Source organism: Grammomys surdaster, unplaced genomic scaffold (genome assembly GCF_004785775.1).
Source record: "Grammomys surdaster isolate TR1022 unplaced genomic scaffold, NIH_TR_1.0 126051, whole genome shotgun sequence".
NCBI lineage: Eukaryota > Metazoa > Chordata > Mammalia > Rodentia > Muridae > Grammomys > Grammomys surdaster.
This window is the reverse complement of record NW_021620862.1, coordinates 6,091,391-6,108,111: the sequence shown is the minus strand read 5'-3', so window position 1 is coordinate 6,108,111 and position 16,721 is coordinate 6,091,391. Positions and strand designations below refer to the sequence as shown.

General features: G+C 48.9%; 1 protein-coding gene across 2 annotated transcripts in view; it reads right to left on the bottom strand.

Moving 5' to 3' along the window:
* Window positions 1–7,019: 7,019 nt before the first annotated feature.
* Window positions 7,020–16,721, bottom strand: part of Itpkb (inositol-trisphosphate 3-kinase B) — a 100,185-nt gene continuing 90,483 nt past the window's right edge. Inside the window, exons 5-8 of one of the 2 annotated variants that reach the window (XR_003709713.1) lie at window positions 15,938–16,039; window positions 14,798–14,869; window positions 13,211–14,513; window positions 7,020–7,586 (exon numbers count right to left, since the gene is read on the bottom strand). Coding sequence is in view for 1 of the 2 variants with exons in the window: in XM_028755216.1 (XP_028611049.1) it covers window positions 14,298–14,513; window positions 14,798–14,869; window positions 15,938–16,039 (390 nt within the window). In the remaining variant the exon portion in view is untranslated. Of the gene's footprint in view, window positions 7,587–11,445; window positions 14,514–14,797; window positions 14,870–15,937; window positions 16,040–16,721 lie in introns of those variants that run through there. The other variant, XM_028755216.1, reaches the window with a different exon arrangement.

Sequence of the window (16,721 nt, the reverse complement as noted above, 5' to 3'; positions counted from 1 at the left end):
GATGTTGAAACGCTGCCTTCCACAAATGAGCATCTGGGTATGAGCAGTCAGAACTTAGAGCTGGCTGTTGCCATCATGAGGGAATCTTCTGAAACGCAGCGGGGGTGGCAGGTGCAGTCTACAGCCCAGCCAACATCTTCATTGGCTGCTGCATGGAGAACTGGGGAACCTAATAAATTTACCAATGAAGGGAAATAAATACATTGCAGATGAACATAGGAGAATGCACAAAAGCGTTCTAAAATTTGACAAAATAGACTTCGAACAAAACAACAGTCCATCGGGGGACATTATGATTCTGAATGTATGCGCCCTAAGTAGAGGTGCACACAAGCTCATAAAACACATGCTATTTAGATGGAAAGCCACAGATTAACCTTACCATGATAGTACTGGGTGACTTCAGTACCACACTCATTTTTGGTTTTTGTTTTCCGATTTTTTTTATTGGATATTTTATTTACATTTCAGATGTTATTCCCTTACCCCATTTCTCCTCCCCCCCAAATCCAGGAACCTCCTATTCCATCTCCCCTCCTCTTGCTTCTACAAGGATGTGCACCCACCTCCCCACACTTGAATTCCCCTACACTCGGCATTCAGCCTTCATGGGACCAAGGATCTCCTCTCCCACGTATGCCCGACAAGGCCATCCTCCCCTCCATACACAGTTGGAGCCATGGGTCCCTCCCTATGTGCTCCCAGGCTGGTGGTTTAGACCCTGGGAGCTCTGGTTGTTGATATTTTTGCTCTCCTCATGGGGCCCCACACCCTTCCAGCTCCTTGAGCTACTTCTCTCTAACCTCTCCATTGGGAACCCCATGATCACTTCAATGGTTAGCTGTGAGCATCCGTCTCTGAATATGTCAGATTCTAGCAGACCTCTAAGGAGACAGCTATATTAGGCTCCTGTCAGCATGCACTTCCTGGCATCCACATCAGCATCTGTCTTTGGTAACTGCAAAAGGGATGTATACCCAGGTGGAATGGTCTCCAGATGGCCCCTCATTCAATTTCTGTCCCACATTTTGTCTCCATATTTGCTCCCTTGAGTATTTTGTTACTCCTTCTAAGAAGGACCCAAGCACCCACACTTGGTCTTCCTTCTTCATGAGTTTCATGTGGTCTGTGAGTTGATTCTTGGGTATAGGTCATCCCCACACAAAATAAACAGAAACATTCAAATTAAATGACATTGTACATCACATGGACTTAACAGACATTTACAGAACACTTCATTCAAACGCTGTATAGTATGCATTCTTCTCAGCAGTCCATGGAACATCTTCCCATATGAGGACACAATCCAAGTCTCAACAAATACAGGAAAAATTAAATAATTTCCATATTCTGACTGATGACAAGAGTATAAGACTACAAACCAACAGCAAGAGAAACTCTAGAACACATACAAATTCATGAAGAATCTAGAAAGTTCTGAATAGGCAGAAAAAAAATCTAACAAGATGGAACCCATATGAGTTATGGAAAGATCAATGTTGGGGATAATTAGCTTCTGGGCTTCCCTACACTGTGGAGTATTCTAGAGCAGTGATCTCAACCTTACTAATGCTGTGACCCTTTAATACAGTTTCCCATGTTGTGGTGACCCCCAACCATAAAATTACTTTCATTACTACTTCATAACTGTAATTCTGCTGTTATGAATAGTAATATAAATATGTGTGTTTTCTGGTGGTCTTAGGTGACTCTTGTGAAAGGGTCATTTGATCCCCAAAGAGGTTGGGACCCACAGGTTGAGAGCCACTCTCCTGGGGCATCTCAGGGTTCATGAGCATCAAGGCGGTGGACATCATCTAATGCGGTTGTTTCAGGAGCAGCAGCTGGAAGACAGAGGGACATGCCTGCAATGTTACCACAGAGCTGGGGTGATCAGGGACCAGCACTTAGCTCCTCATACACCAAGGGAAGCTCTCTAGCGTCCTCTTCCGGCCTCTTCCCATCCATCAGAGCAACCCACAGCCTGTGCCAGCTTCCCCAGAGCTGGGAGACTGTCTAATGTAACTCAAAGGAAGAAGGATTTGTTTTCCAAATCGTTTCATGGATTCTAATGTACGTTGGGGATCAGTGGTGAGGGCATGGCAAAGCAGAGACTTTCATATCATAGCAAGAGGGAAGAAGAACAGAGCAGCCACCAGGAGGGGCTGGGGCAAGAGGACACCCCTAAGAACACACACCCAGCAACTCACTTTCTCCAACCAGGTCCAACATTTCAAAGTCGAGGACAGAAGGGTGGGCAAAGGACTCTTCACCTACCATCCATATCCTTGTCTGGGGCCAGGTGTGCCTTCTCTGTGCCTGGTCTCACATGCTCACGGCTCTGACTATATAGAGTGGGAAATGAGAATGCCAGATTGGCCACACTGTGTGCTCTTTACAGTGTGGCTGAGCCAAGGTGATGGTAAGCTTGCTAAGCCTCAGCAGGGCCCACAGCCCAGCAAGCGCTAGGGCTGAGCTGTCTCTGGCTGTGGTGGTGTGACCTATGCATGTGGTCCATTTATCTGGCTCATAGTGGGCATCTGTTCCCCAACGTGAAGCCAGTGCTGGTTCATGAAGTTATGGAATAAGTAACTGCCTGGGGTAGCTGGAGAGATGGCTCAGCGGCAGAGGGTACTCGCTCTTGCAGTAAACCTGGGTTCTGCTCCTAGTGCCCAGATTGTGACTCACAACCATCCATAAACCCAGTTCCAGGGATGTACATGGTGAACATACATGCATGCAGGTAAAACATTCACACACTTAAAGCAAATTAATAAATCTAAAGGACAGAAACAAACTGTCCGGTAGGAGGCTGGCTGCCATTGGTCACAAAGATCTTCTTACAGTGATCCATCCCATGGGTGGAATCACAGCCCTTCCCACTGTGAACCTAACTCCTTGCACCCACAATGCAATTGTGTCTGGGGTCAGGATAATGAAAAAGGTAATGAGGTCATTAGGCTGGTTTCATTCTATAATAGCTAGTGTCCTTCCAAGAAGATGAAACCAGTGGTTAAGAGCACTGGCTGCTGTTTCAGAGGGCCTGGGTTTAATTCTCAGCACACACAGAGCAGCTCACAACTGTCTGGAGCTCCAGCTCCAGGGAATTCAACAGCCTCACACAGACATCCATGCAGGCAAAACACCGATGCACATAAAATAAGACTAAATAAATCATTAGAAGAGGAAGAGGAGGAGAAGACCAGGACACAGACTCATGCAAAGAGAAGATTGTGTGGTGACATGGGAAGAAGGGAATTCACAAGAGGGGATCTTAATCTTGAACTTCAGCCTTTGGCATTGTGAGCTTTCTGTTGTTTGAGTCAAAGGCTTATGATTCTTTGTTATGGCAGCTGGAACCAACTACTATTGTGGCACAAACCAGGAACAACAGAGATAGTCATGTGACTAACAGTACAGTAGAAGGAGAGTGTCCCAAAGAAAGACAGGCCACATGGATGGGACAGCACTTTCATGGCCCAGAAGACAACCCTGGGTCCAGGGAACCATGGATAGTCCTTTGTCTACTCTTCCCCAGTGTGGTGGTTTGAATATGCTTGGCCCAATGGCAGTGGTAATGTTAGGAGGTGTAGCCTTGTGGGAGGAAGTGTGTCACTGTGGGCGTGGGCTTTGAGATCTCATATATATGCTCAAGTCTGGCCAGAGTCAGTCTTTTCCTGGCTATAGTCAGATCAAGATGCAGAACTCTCAGCTCTTCCAGCATCATGCCTGCCTAGATGCTGCCTCACTCCCACCTTGATGATAATGAACTGAACCTCTGAACCTGTAAGCCAGCCCCAATTAGATGTTGTCCTTGTAAGAGTTGCCTTGGTCATGATGTCACTTCACAGCAATGGAAACCCTAACAAAGACAGAAGTTGGTACCAGGAATGGGGTATTGCTGTGATAGGCCTGATCATGTTTTTGTTTGGAAGAATGTAGATTTGGGGATTTTAATTTGGAAAGAATGGAATGCTTTAAGTGGGGCTTAATGGACTATCCTAATAGGAATGTGGAATATATTGATGCTGATGATGATTTGAACTCTAGGGCCCTAGTTCAAGAGGTTCCAGAGGTTCAGTCCATTCTCCTCATAGCAGGAAGCATGGCTCTGGAGGAGCTGAGAGTTCTACATCTTGATCTGAGTGCATCCAGAAGACTGACTCTGGCCAGACTTAAGCATATATATGAGACCACTTTGACACACTTCTTTCAACAAGGCTACACCTCCTGACAGTACCACTCCCTATGGATCAAGCATATCCAAACCACCACACCAAGTGTCTATGAGGCTCAGTTGAGTCTTGGATATCTCTGGGTTAAACCTAGGGACACAAATACTAGTTTGAGGCTGTGTTCCTGCTAGAGATTTGGATACTGTGAGCTTCTTTGAATGATGGCCATTGAGTTTGAGCACAATCCACCCCCCACTCCCCCACCCCCATACAAAGGGTCTCCAGGCTAGCAAGGGAGTCTGGAAGCCAGGAGATAGAGGGACCATCTCTGCTGTTGGCTTCTAGGGAAGTTGGGCACATATCCCAGATCCTTTGGAAAAGCAGAGATACATGTGTCTCCTCCAACACCACAGTCCCCCCCCCCCCCATTCTGCACCTGCTGCTTGTTGCATAGACTCTCCTCAGTGTTGGCACTCAGGTCCTTCTTGGCTACCTGGAGTCTGGGAGTCACATTCCCCAGTGTGACACAAGTGGGACTTGCTCCTCCAGGGGGCAAACTCCTGCTTTACTCACACTCATGTGATGCTTGGATAGCTGTCAATCCCAGAAGGCCTGCAGCCCTAGCTAGGCCACTAGCACACAACCTCCATTCCTACTGCACTTGCCTGGATAGCCTAGGGGCTTCCCTGAGTAAGTCTTCCTACCTGGGCAAGTATCCTGCCTTGGTCCTTAGGCTGTAGTTTGCAAGTCTAAAGCTACTTGTGTCTAATATTCCTAATTCCTTGAATCAAGATACCAACATGCAAAGTAGGGCAGAAAGGAGAGGGGCAGGGAGGATGGTCCATCCTTCCTGCTGAAGCCAGTGCTAGCTGTACAGTCCTTCTCCCTCTATCTCTCCCTTCTTCCCTCCGTCCTTTCCTCGCTCTCTCCCTCCTCCCCCTTTTCTTTACTATTTCTTTTTCTTCATTGCTTCTTCTTCCTTCATCCTCCTCTTCACTCCTTTCTCCCTCGTGTGTGCGTGCATGTGTGTGAGCATGTGTATATGTGTGCGGGTGTTGTTTGTATGTGTGTGTGTGTGCACATGTGATCATTCACACATGCACCTAACTCAGTGCTTTCTCCTGGAAGACTTCTTTGGTTCAATGTCTTCTCTGCTTCCCTTCTTACATGAAAACAAGAGTTATAATGTATGAACTGCTACAAGGTGCCTGACACAGATGAGGTATGATACTGTAACAAATAGCTGAGACCAATCAGGTTATAATGAAGAAAGGTTTATTTATGCTCATTGTCCCAAATGTTTCAGTCCTTGGCCAATTAGCTACATTGCTTTTTGGGTCTGTGGTAAGGCAGCCTATCATGGTGGGAGTGTGTGGCAGAGGGAGCTGTTCACCTCATGGCAGGAGTCAAAGAGAGGGAGGAAGAATAAGGGGCAGGTCCCAGGATCCCTTCAGAGCCATACTCCTAATGAACTGAACTTTACCCTAGATCCCAGCTCTTAAAGGCTCCAACCACTACCCTCTGGTAGAACCACGCAGACTGGGGATCCACCTTTCAACACATGATCGTTGGGGGAAACATTCAAGATCCAAAGTATAACACTGAGTCAGTCTCTCTCTCTCTCTCTCTCTCTCTCTCTCTCTCTCTCTCTCACACACACACACACACACACACACATACACACACACACACACACACACACACTGTTGTTTCCATTATTCTGATGGTCTCTGAAGAGTCGTCCTGTTTATGTTTACCAAACCCCATTATCCATGATGGCAATAAATATTATGATAATATCTCTTATAGTCTAAGATACTGGAGCTTCTGCTGGATCTCACAGACAAAATTAATATCTTTGAGATCACCTAAGATTGAAAGACTGCATCCCCGCTACCCCTTTCTTTAATCTGCCTTTAAGAGAACTATGTAGCAACCAACCTTACTTGCCTTGGATTTCCCATGTAACCAGTGTTTGCAAACTAAGATACGGAATGGCTTTGATCTCAGGTTACTGTACTCTTCCATGCCCCCGACCCAGAGTAATACAGGTGTCTACTTATGTTACAATAGTAAGTGCTGACAACAGGAAATAGGTTGGAAGTAACTTTATAAAACAGACACCTACCATGGATGGTAAAAGCAACATACATTGTTTTCTGGGCAAATTGGGCCATTTGGGGTCAGCTGGCATCAGTTGGGACTAAGAGCTGGAGCCTGAGGTAACAGTCATCTAAGCCTCTGCCTTGAGCCCTTAGGAAATGAGTAGAGAGTGCAGCATCTGAGCTTTGGGTATTCTCTAAGACCCAAGTCTTTCAGCCAGTATCCAGCCATCCATTCCTGTGGTATTCTCCACAGATCAGGAGCTGCAATGCAGGTCGATTTACAGAGAGGGGTGAGTGTCTCAGACACACACTAGCCACTGAAATAGCTCTGACTTCTGAACACATTTCTTTCTCTCCTGCCAGCTGCATCCCTGAGCCAGGTAACTGGAATTAAAACTGCCTGGCTGCTGAGTGACATGAGACACACCTGTGGACCACCCCTGTAATGGCCTGTTCTGTCCCATGTTTGGGGGCCATTATGTCCTGACTTGTTCAGGTCAGTCAACAGGGTCTAGCAAGAAAGAGAGTAGGGATGGAGGGGCAAGAGATGCGAAGAATGAAGACAAGACAGGGTGTGTGATCAAGCCCCTTTTATTGAAAGGAAATCATGGGTATATATAAGCATAAGCAGGGGAACGCAGCTGAAGACACTTTACCACGTGCGCCTTGCAGCTGGGGGCACTAAACAACAAAACAAGATATGTAAGAAAAACAAGATGTTTATCAGAGTGTGCTCAGCTGTTGTAGGCTGTTGAAAACAAGTCTCTTGTCAGGGTATATGGCCTGAGATGGCTGCAAAGATGATAGCCGCTTTCTGCTAGGAGTCGGCTCCCAACACACCCCTCCCACTTTCTCCCTAAAATGGAAAATCTTTTATGCAAAGAATCTTTGCACCTAATGTAGAAGTGGAATTCGTTTTCCTTGGCTCAATACCTTTTTGAAGTGTTGGCTATTTAGCCATGCAGTTAACCGCAAGCCTGCAAGAATAGAGGCTCAAATAATTTCATTGGAACCCAAAGGGAGGTGGGTAGGAAGGGAACACCCAGAAGATGATGAAAAGCCGAATCTTAAGGAAGATGGCAGGGCTTTCTGGCTCGACTGGAACGAGCTCGGCTGACTTGGCAAGCTCGGCTCTCTGCACTCTGTGGGCTCCTGAGACATTCTTCAATGCGGCCATGACATCCAGACTGCCTTAATTTCCCTCTAGCTTACGGCCTTGACCTCGTTACAGGACTTGGCATCTCTCCACTGGTTTAGCATCATTTCCTCCAGGCAGAAGTGTCACCTCATGTCGTTGCAGTGAAGCCTGCAGGGACACCTGTTTGTCACTGGGAGAAACTCCACATGCCCCATTTGCCTCTGTTGTTCCTTGCCCACACCTGAGATCTGGCCATGAGCACACTGTGAGCTACACATGGATCCTCTGCTCTGGCCAACTGAAGCTACTTCACATACAATGTCCTTCCATGTGTCTCTGTGGCTGTCTCATCCCTCCATCCTTCACCCTCTGGATAATTCAAACTCACCTTCTAAACTCATTTTGGTGGCACTTCCTTTGCAAAGCCTTTCCTAAATGGCCTTTGTGTCCCTGTCTTGGGTCAGGCCTCTTTTTTTTGTCCTATGGGACCTCTTGTTTTCTCTGCATGGTGTTCTTATAGAGTACCATATATCCTGATATCTGTCCACCACCTCCACTGTGTCTTAAACCTGGGCTCTGGTATTTACTAGAGCAAGATATCATTTGTAAATTAAATGCATTCCCTGATCAGCCTCCTTGTCCTAGGGCCATCTTGCAATGCACCTTGATGTCCAAAAGGGGGCAGTCTCTTTAATGGGGCCTCGCTGTTTCTCAGCTGTCTTGAATTCACACCAACATGTGTTCTCAGAAAACATGACTAAAATTGGGCATTTTTTTTCTTCTCATTGAAATAGAATAGGGCTGCTGCTGTCAAAAAAGCTGTCACAGACCCTGTTTGTCTGTAATGTGCAGAAACTATTTTTAAAATGATATGTGCTACCACACCGAAAAGCACAGAAATCATGTGGGACTTTCTCCCCTGCCCCCACTTTAAATCCCACTTTGCTCATTCACAAGTGTGGAAAGTACAGGGAGGACAGGCTGGGTCAGATAATAACACTGGTTGCAAATGTCTACCTTTGTGGCCTGAACTCTGTGGCCTCTAATTGTCCCCAGGACCAAATGTGCAGAGTAAGGGGACCACACGTAGGACCCCAATGCCAGGTGGGTTTGTTTCTGTGAATTTTCTATTGGGGTCTATTATGGGTTGTGGCTGTCACCTAAGGTGTCTCCTGGTTTTATAAAAGCTCCCATTGACCCTCCCCCATTGTCTGCAGGGTGCCTTGTCTTGGTGTTCTGTCTGCTTCCCAGTCCCGCTTCTCTGTTGAATGTGTCATCTCGGGCCTGTGCATGGTGAGCTAAATGCCAGGAGCTGAGCCACAGCTGTCACAGTGAAAACGGAATTGAAAAAAAATGACACCCAGGCTGGTTCTTGGCGTTCTCGGGAACTGGATGTGTTTTCTGCATTTCTGTGGTAGGGCGTGTGATTCAGACTGTGAATGGCAAACAGACTTGGTTCTGAACCCTTAGTCTGCCAAGAAAGGGGACTGGATGTCACTGATGCTAACACTCAGCTGCCTGGAGAGTCATCCCAAGCCTAGAACAAACAGCCCCTCACTCTATCAGTCTTAGGTCTCCAGCACTACTTCCGGGCCTACAGGAGAACAGGGACTACCAGGTACCCTGACCCTGGGTCTTGGCAGCTCTGCTCTACATACCCCAGGCACCAGCATTCGTGGGCTGCCCTAGGAATCTTGTGGTACAGCCAGGTACCAGAACACACTCCCTGGACTGTCCAGGGAGGCAGAAACATGCAGAATCACAGGCAGGTCTCGAGTTTGGCCCAAAACCCAGGGTCTGTTGTTTCCTAACTCTCTCATGGCAAGGTTCATCTCATGGTGTTTGTACAAGTATTAAACTACTTTATCTTCAACCATTTGACACTTAGCAACTCACAACCATTGGTCCCTGCTACTTTTGAGCAGGATTTGGCAGCTTTTTTTTCTGTAAGGGGGTGAATGATAAACATTTTAGTTCTGTAGCCCATACAAATGGTGATATACTTGTCTCATCAGTGGTCTTGGGACAAAAGAGGCCCTAGATGCTACATAAAGTAGTGACATGGTTGTTTCTAATAAAACTTTATTTGTATGGTCTAATTTCTAAGATGATGCTTGCTCTGGTGACTACATAGCTGAAAGGTGGGAGAGAGGGCCGATAATGCAGAGTCAGCTATGCAGCATGGGGAAGGAAGGAGAGAGATATTTTTGTGTAGGATTCAGAAGGGTTGGTACAGGCAGGAGCCTCTTAAGGCAGTCTGGGATACCACCTTGGGACTTAGGGGAGCAGGTACCCTGTGTTCCTCATATGTATACAACATTGCTGTGCAATGAGCCTGTGCAGACATGGAGGGCATGTAGTAGGGCTAATGGAGCTGGCAGACACTGAAATGTGCCCAACTCACCAGGCTTCTCCTGCATAACCGCCTATTCAGAGTGGTCCTGGCCCCTTCTTGTCACTCACACCGCGCAGAACTCTCCATGCTGTGCCCAGTGCTGCCTTTGAAGCCCCATTGTTTCAGCTTGTTTCTCCCTCCAGACCGCAGGGTAGATGGAAGGGGTGGGCTGGGAGGAACGGCTAGCCAGAGGGTGTGGCCAGGAGTGTGCTTCTCCCCGGGGTGTAATGACAGGTGGTGATATGGCCTTCCCTCCTCACCTCCTGGAATGAGTGGCTAAGTGGGCAGTCTGGACTGTCAGACATGGCTGGGCCATTGCAGAGACTCCTCTCCAGGGGCTGATGCAGCAGGATTGAACTGGATACAGATTCCTGCCCTGCCTCTCTGAGGTGTTTGTTCTGTTCCCATCCAGGAAGAGCACCCATCCCCTGAAGATGTCCCATGAAATGAAGTTGGTCACAATTGCTGCCCCATATGTCAGCAAGACCAGTTTCTAGTGAGCCCAGGCTTAGGCACTTGGTGTCAAAAATGGTCTTGAGATACAACAGGCAATGAGCCACCCACTTCTCTGGATGCTCCCAGGTCTGCTAGAAAGAGGACCACAGGTGAAGAGGATGAGGGCTCTGTGACGAGGTGACCATGGTCTCCAGTGGGAATCAGCCTGGAGGACAGGTGGAAGATGAGGTACCTGGGCCCATGTGACAAGAAGCAATATCATGTCTGAGGACAGGGATGTGGTCTGTCAGATGTCTCTAGACAGCATGTACAAAGATGGTTCAGTCACTCAGTCAACGTAAGCTGTTACGGAGGGTTCTTTAGGGAACATCTCCTTCTCCAGGGTCGTAGCCACAGGTCACCTGTGGCTAGTTACGAGGGCACTCACCTGACATACTGGCAGCTCACTTGCAGGCTTCTCCCAGGGGCTTGGTTTAGCAAGCACGAGGTGGGAGTAGGGGCCTGTGAAATGGCTTTGCTCAGAACAGTCTGCAGCTTCCCATACAACAGTTTAGCCATACAACAGTGGCTAAAATCTCTCTTTTTGGGTCTGAGCTGGACAGTGTTCTAAAATGTAGACGCCAGTGTCCTTCGGTGGCTGTAGCTTATGGCAGAATCAGAGAGAAGCTGTGAAGGGCCATGACCCTTGTTACGAAGCCAGGGGTTTGCTCTTAAGGGTTTTCCTGAAACATAGCCAAGGCTCTCAACTGAGCTATTCATGGGTCTAGAACACAGCTCTCTGCCCCTGACACTCCTCCAGTAAAGGTGACAAGGTCTGGCTCCAGATATTTTCATGATACCCAGGCCAAGTTGTTTGACTTTCTAAGCCTCAGTTTCCTGATCTGATCAATGAAGATGATAAAGTCTTGTTATTACAGGTGATGGACTGTGGGTGATTGGATGCACCCAGCACAGAGGTCACCATGGGCAGGGGAACTTTGTCACTGGGTAGCATTCTTGAGCCACTGTTTAAAGGTATAGTAGAGTGTAGAAAAGACTCCTTATAAAGACTGGCTCACTTTGTTTATAGACTAGAATGTTAACCCTCTGCACATCCACTGCTGGAGATCATCACAGCTTGTCTGTGGTAGTTGGGGGGTGGGGGTGGAGTGGGCAGAAGGACCACATCAAGCTGGAAATGGTCTCCAAAGCCTTTATTGGGAAGGGAGACAGCATCTACAGCTGACTGAGGGGCACAGGGCAGGGGATGTAACGGTCCCCAGGGGAGAGGAGTTCAGAGGAAGAAGCCTGTCAGGGTGCAGGGAGGAGCCTCTCCTCCCAAAAGGCACTGATGGGCAAACACCCTGGATCAAGAGGTGGGGCCTATACACAGAGGGTTGTCAGAATAGGTGATCTCGAAGCTAAATACAGCCAGCCAAAGGTAAACACATCTGTCTTGAGGCCATACCTGCCTAGGGCTCCTACAGCCATGAAGGAAAGGCCCCAGAAGGCAGACAGAGCTTAGGAAGAACAGCCCAGCCTTTTATCTTAGTGTTTTGTGCAATTAAAACAAAAACAAAATAAATATAACTTAAACACTTCTTAAAGAGCACTAAAGTCTAGTCTGGGGGAAGTAATTGAAGCAACCTTCAGCGTGTGCAAAGCAGAGCTGACCACTGAGAAATCTGGTGGCCCAAGAGCAGGAGGGATCTGCACTTAAATACATGTAGCCTGTCCCATGTCCCAGCACCTGTATGGCTGGGACCTTGGGAGTCCCCACCAGGACTCCTAGAACACAGTTTATCAGACTGCCAGAGGTTGTTATGGGAAATTCCGTCTGAGTTCTGTCTATCCCAGTAGGGCAAGAAGGAGGGGCTTCTGACAGAAGTGAGAATGGTTTGGGAGATAGAGAGTGGGTATTAGCATGGTAAATACAAACTCAAACTAAGCAAGACACCCTTGGCAACAGAATAGCCCTAGAAAGATGCCTCTCCACACTACCTTCCCACCCACAACACACCCAGCGCAAAGCACTGCCTAGCACTGTCCGGAGGCTCTTGCTACCCGGCTCCTAGTCACAGTATCTTAGTGCATTATTGTGACAGGTGGCACCTTCCTAAAGTGCTTGGCAAGTTTTGTTCTTTACACACGTTAAACTGGTCCCTAGTGGTTTTGTTCATAGCATGGTTTGCTTTAGCAAATGTTCCTCTGAGACAGCAGGAGGGAACTTTTGGCCAGATCATAGCTGTAGACTTGTGGAATTAACAATAGACCTTCTCAGCAAATGGCTGGTGTACAGACCATGAGGTCACCTCAGGTCCTCCAGCAACTACAGCTGGAGAGCACAGAGCTGGCTGCCTGGTTGCTACTGCCCTCCCCTCCACGCCAGGCTGCTGGTCTTCTCAATCATGTGCTGTCACAAGGTCTGGGCTAGATGATGGGGGTTGGGGGGTGTGATCTTTAGCAAGTCAGCCCACACGGGAGCTCACCTCCCATCTGAATAGGAGCCAGGAAGTTTATACAAGTTCCTTTTTAAAAATCTGTACTTATACATCCTCATGGGTCCCACCTCCCGCCCCCACCAACTGTCACTCACTCACCCAGCAGGAAGGGGAAGCACGCGTACCACATGGGCCAATAGCTCTAGAAACCCCAGGGAGCTCGGGTGGGCAGCCAAAAGAGCCAAAGCTACGTTGCCAGGTGTGTACACGTTGGTCTACCCATTTCCCTTGGTCCCTAATCAGTGTTGCAGGCTGGTGTGAAACTCAGAGGACCCTTTGTACATGTGAGCCAGAGTCTCTCCCTAAGAGAGGGGGTGACAAGCCCAGTGGAGCAGAGGATCGCTGCAAATGGCAGCAGAGCTAGGAGTTTTGTCTTTTAAAAGTCATACAAATTGTACACCCTTTTCAATCAGAGAGGCTACTTGCTTCCCAGCTGAAGTGGCGATTAACAATGATCTCACCATAGTCCTTCCAGAAGCTCAGGACTCCAGGAAGAAGGAGGCTTGGGGCAGCCCGGGGCAGCTCTCTGAACCCTGGCAAGTACACATGGAGAAACACGGGTCTTAGTCCTACAAGCTGGGAGAGCGAGTGACTTCAAGGGAAATTTAGAAATCATTTCAGGAAGCCAGAATTCCGCTTCCCTAAGGCCTAGTGACTGCTCTGGCTGCAGACCTCTGGAGGTTGGTCCAAGCCTTAGGTATTGTATCCAGCTCTGGACCTTCCCAAAGCAAGCAGATCAAAGGCAGTGGGCAGTAGCTCTAGGAGGTGACGTCATCCCGAGGCTAAGCTTTAAGAACGTCCCCTCTGCACTCATGGGCAGCGCTCCCATGGAAGGGCCACATTCTTTAGAAACAGTGGAGCTGATCTCTGTACTCCTTCTAGGCTGGCCTGGCTCCCAAGGGTTTAAACAGCAAGGTGGGGCCTTGTTTAGCATCTCTAGAGAAGTCACTCTGTCCCTGGGAGCTGGGGCTTCTCACTGGAGGAGACTTTGCTCATCACCCACATGCAGATCCCCCAGAGATTTTATTCACAACTCTCAGAAATCAGGACCCTTCCCTGACCTGACTTCAGGGCCCATGGTGGGAGGTACAAATAGGACTGAGTTTACTGATGGCACCAGCCACCAGGGGGCAGCAAGGCCTCCACTGGTAGCCAGTCTGGGCCAGAACTTTCTGGGAGTGGGGGGAGTCTTTCAGACTTCCAGAGGGAGGCTCAATCTCTCAAGACCCTATGCAGCCAGGGATCCCACAGCCTTCTAGACCTGTGCTGGCTCAAAGTGTAACAGGATGTGGGGCCTACCTAGCTTTGTGTAATTCTCTTTGAGACGGTAGTTCTATTTAGAGAGAATTAGAAACGCCACCCCCAGGCCCCTGTGTAGGAAGCAGGGAAAATAAAGACCTAGAAAAAAAATATCTCTCTTTTCTTCTCCAAAGTGTCCTGTAGTGCAGATGGGAGGCTCTGTTCTAGGTAGGTGCTCAGACAGGAAAAGAAAGAATTAGAGGAGGAGAGAGGCGACAGGCAAAGGTGGCAGGCACGGTGGCGGTGGCCTCAGGTGAGTGGGCTGCCCTGGGACATTTCTGTCAGGATGTCGATGAGGTTGTTCAGCCCTGAGAGGTAGCCATCCTCCCGGTTGCCCTCCTGCCAGGGGACATCATGTTGTAGGGTCTGGCCTTCCGGTAGGGGTGTAGTTTTCCCAAAGTCAATCATCCACACCTTGGCTTGCTCCTTCTTGTCATGGATGAAGAGGAGAGAGCTGCCAATGACCTGGAAGGAAGCAGTGCCATAAGAGAGGGTGCAGGGAAGCAGAGCCAGGACAGGGAGGGGGCAGGACTGGGGGGCCAGACATGACAGGGCCAGAGGGAAGGAGAGCAGAGCCTGGAGGAGTAGAGTAGGGTCTGAGGGCAAGAGCTAGGGGAGGCTTGAGGCTGTAAGGATCCTGAGAGAAGCTTAGATCAGCAATTTCACTTCCTTTTGGAACCAGGGGTGCTGGGGAGGGGTGTCAGTCAAGCAGCCAATGTGTGTCTGGAGCTGAAGTCTCAGTACCCTACCTCGTGGCACTTGAAGAAGGGAGAGATTTCCAGGGTTTCTCGAATGGCCTTCAGCCGGTCCCGGTAGGCGATCTGAAGGCAGAGATGGTCAGAGCTTCACACACTCTGTGTGTGGATGGTGCGGAGGGGTCATCAGATCCACTTAGTTCATTAGATTCACGGGATTACAACTATCAGTGACCGTGTACCAATCACTTACTCTGACCTCTTCATCTACCCCAGTTGAGCTCAGTTACATCTTTCCCAGAAGACTATGTGGCCCCTCATCCTCCCCTAGTGCTGGCCAAGGGAGGCAGAGCCCAGAACCGGTTGCCATGGTAACTTCCTGACCACAGAGTGCTGTGCCCCCCCCCCCAACCCCCTGGAGTAAAGACAGGGTAGGAGGAAAGCTACAGTACCCTCCACGGAGCCTTACAGATCCTCCTGTGTTGGCAATGGGATACCTGATCATCCCCAAGGGCCAGCTCTGCGAGTCCCATCACCCAGGACTACAGAGCCACTACAGAAGCGCATATCACACAAGGTCCTTCAATGACTATTTGAATGATAGAGACACAGCCAGGCAGGGCTAGTCAGCACCGTGCTGGAGTCTCTAGCATCAGCTGGAAATGCAGGCAGTGGCATGACTCAGAGGATCTGAAATGATCTGGACAGGTGCCCTGGAATTAGAGGACTAGCACTGCAGACCTACTGTGTGCATTCCAACCTTATAGGTCTGGGCCTGGAGGCATCAGGAAGGGCAGGGATCTGTGTCAGGTCTACTAAGGTGTGACTCCTTGCCCAGCCTTCTCCTGCCCATGCATCCTTGACCTCTCAAGTCTCTGATCTGTCAAATGGACACAGATTGTCTGCTTGCTTGTCCTCACCAGAGGGCTTCTGAGGGGCTGTGGCAAAAACAGCCACAGCCAGTAGCTCCAGCTACCAGCAGATGCTAAAGAACTCCTGCCGTCATTGTTTCCTGACATAGAAGGGCAGTGTGCTGTGCAGAGGGACTGAGGAGAATGAGTCAGTGTCCCCAAGCTTCTCTGGGGACAGCCACATTACCTTACAGAACCATGGGGTTAGAGTTTCAGAAGCACTCCTGCCTGGCTTTAGCTAGGTCAGAGAAGGGATGGCCCCTGACCCCAAACCCTCACTTACCAGGATGTTCTGGTTTCCTTTAGTGAATTCTCTGAAGGCCTCGGTGACCTGCTCCCTTGTTTTGGTCTTCTTGAAGTCACGATTCACAGAGCCATCTTCCTTCTGAGGAGTGAGTCACCCACAGGGAGTCAGCAAAGGGCCCATGGGACTGATTGCTCATGATCACGACCTTCTTGCGGCTTTGTGGAGGTGGTCAGGTACCCAGGGGTGGTAAAGCAAGCCAGGTGTAACCAGGTGATTGTCATCTAGCCCAGAAGAGCCCATCCCAGACGCCAGCTGAGGAGTATACACAGTGGCACCAGACCCCTGGCCACACACCACTTTAGGAAGTCTCGGTGGTGTGAGTGGTATCTGAGACAACAATGGAGAAGCACCTTGTTCTAAGTAAGGGCAGCAAGGGCCCAGAGGAATAGACAGCTTCACTTCCTTCTCAGAAGCTTTGCCCTTGGACCTGTGACTCACAGCATGTCCCATTAATGTGATAGGGGCCATATGGACGATCAGCTAACAGTCACCCTGTCATAGGCTTGTGGTCAAGTGATGGTCATTAAATAATGGCCCCAAGCATGAGAGCAACAATTCCAGCAATTTTTATGATATGGTAAACAGAAGCGGTAAAGTATCTCCTTGAAGGAAAAAGGGAAAAAATAAGTATGTGTGTGTGTGTGTGTGTGTGTGTGTGTGTATGGTGTGTGTGGTACATGTAGTGTGTGTGTGTGGTGTGTGTATGTGTGCTGTGTTTGGTGTATATACGTGTGTGTGATATGTGTGGTGTGTATGTGTG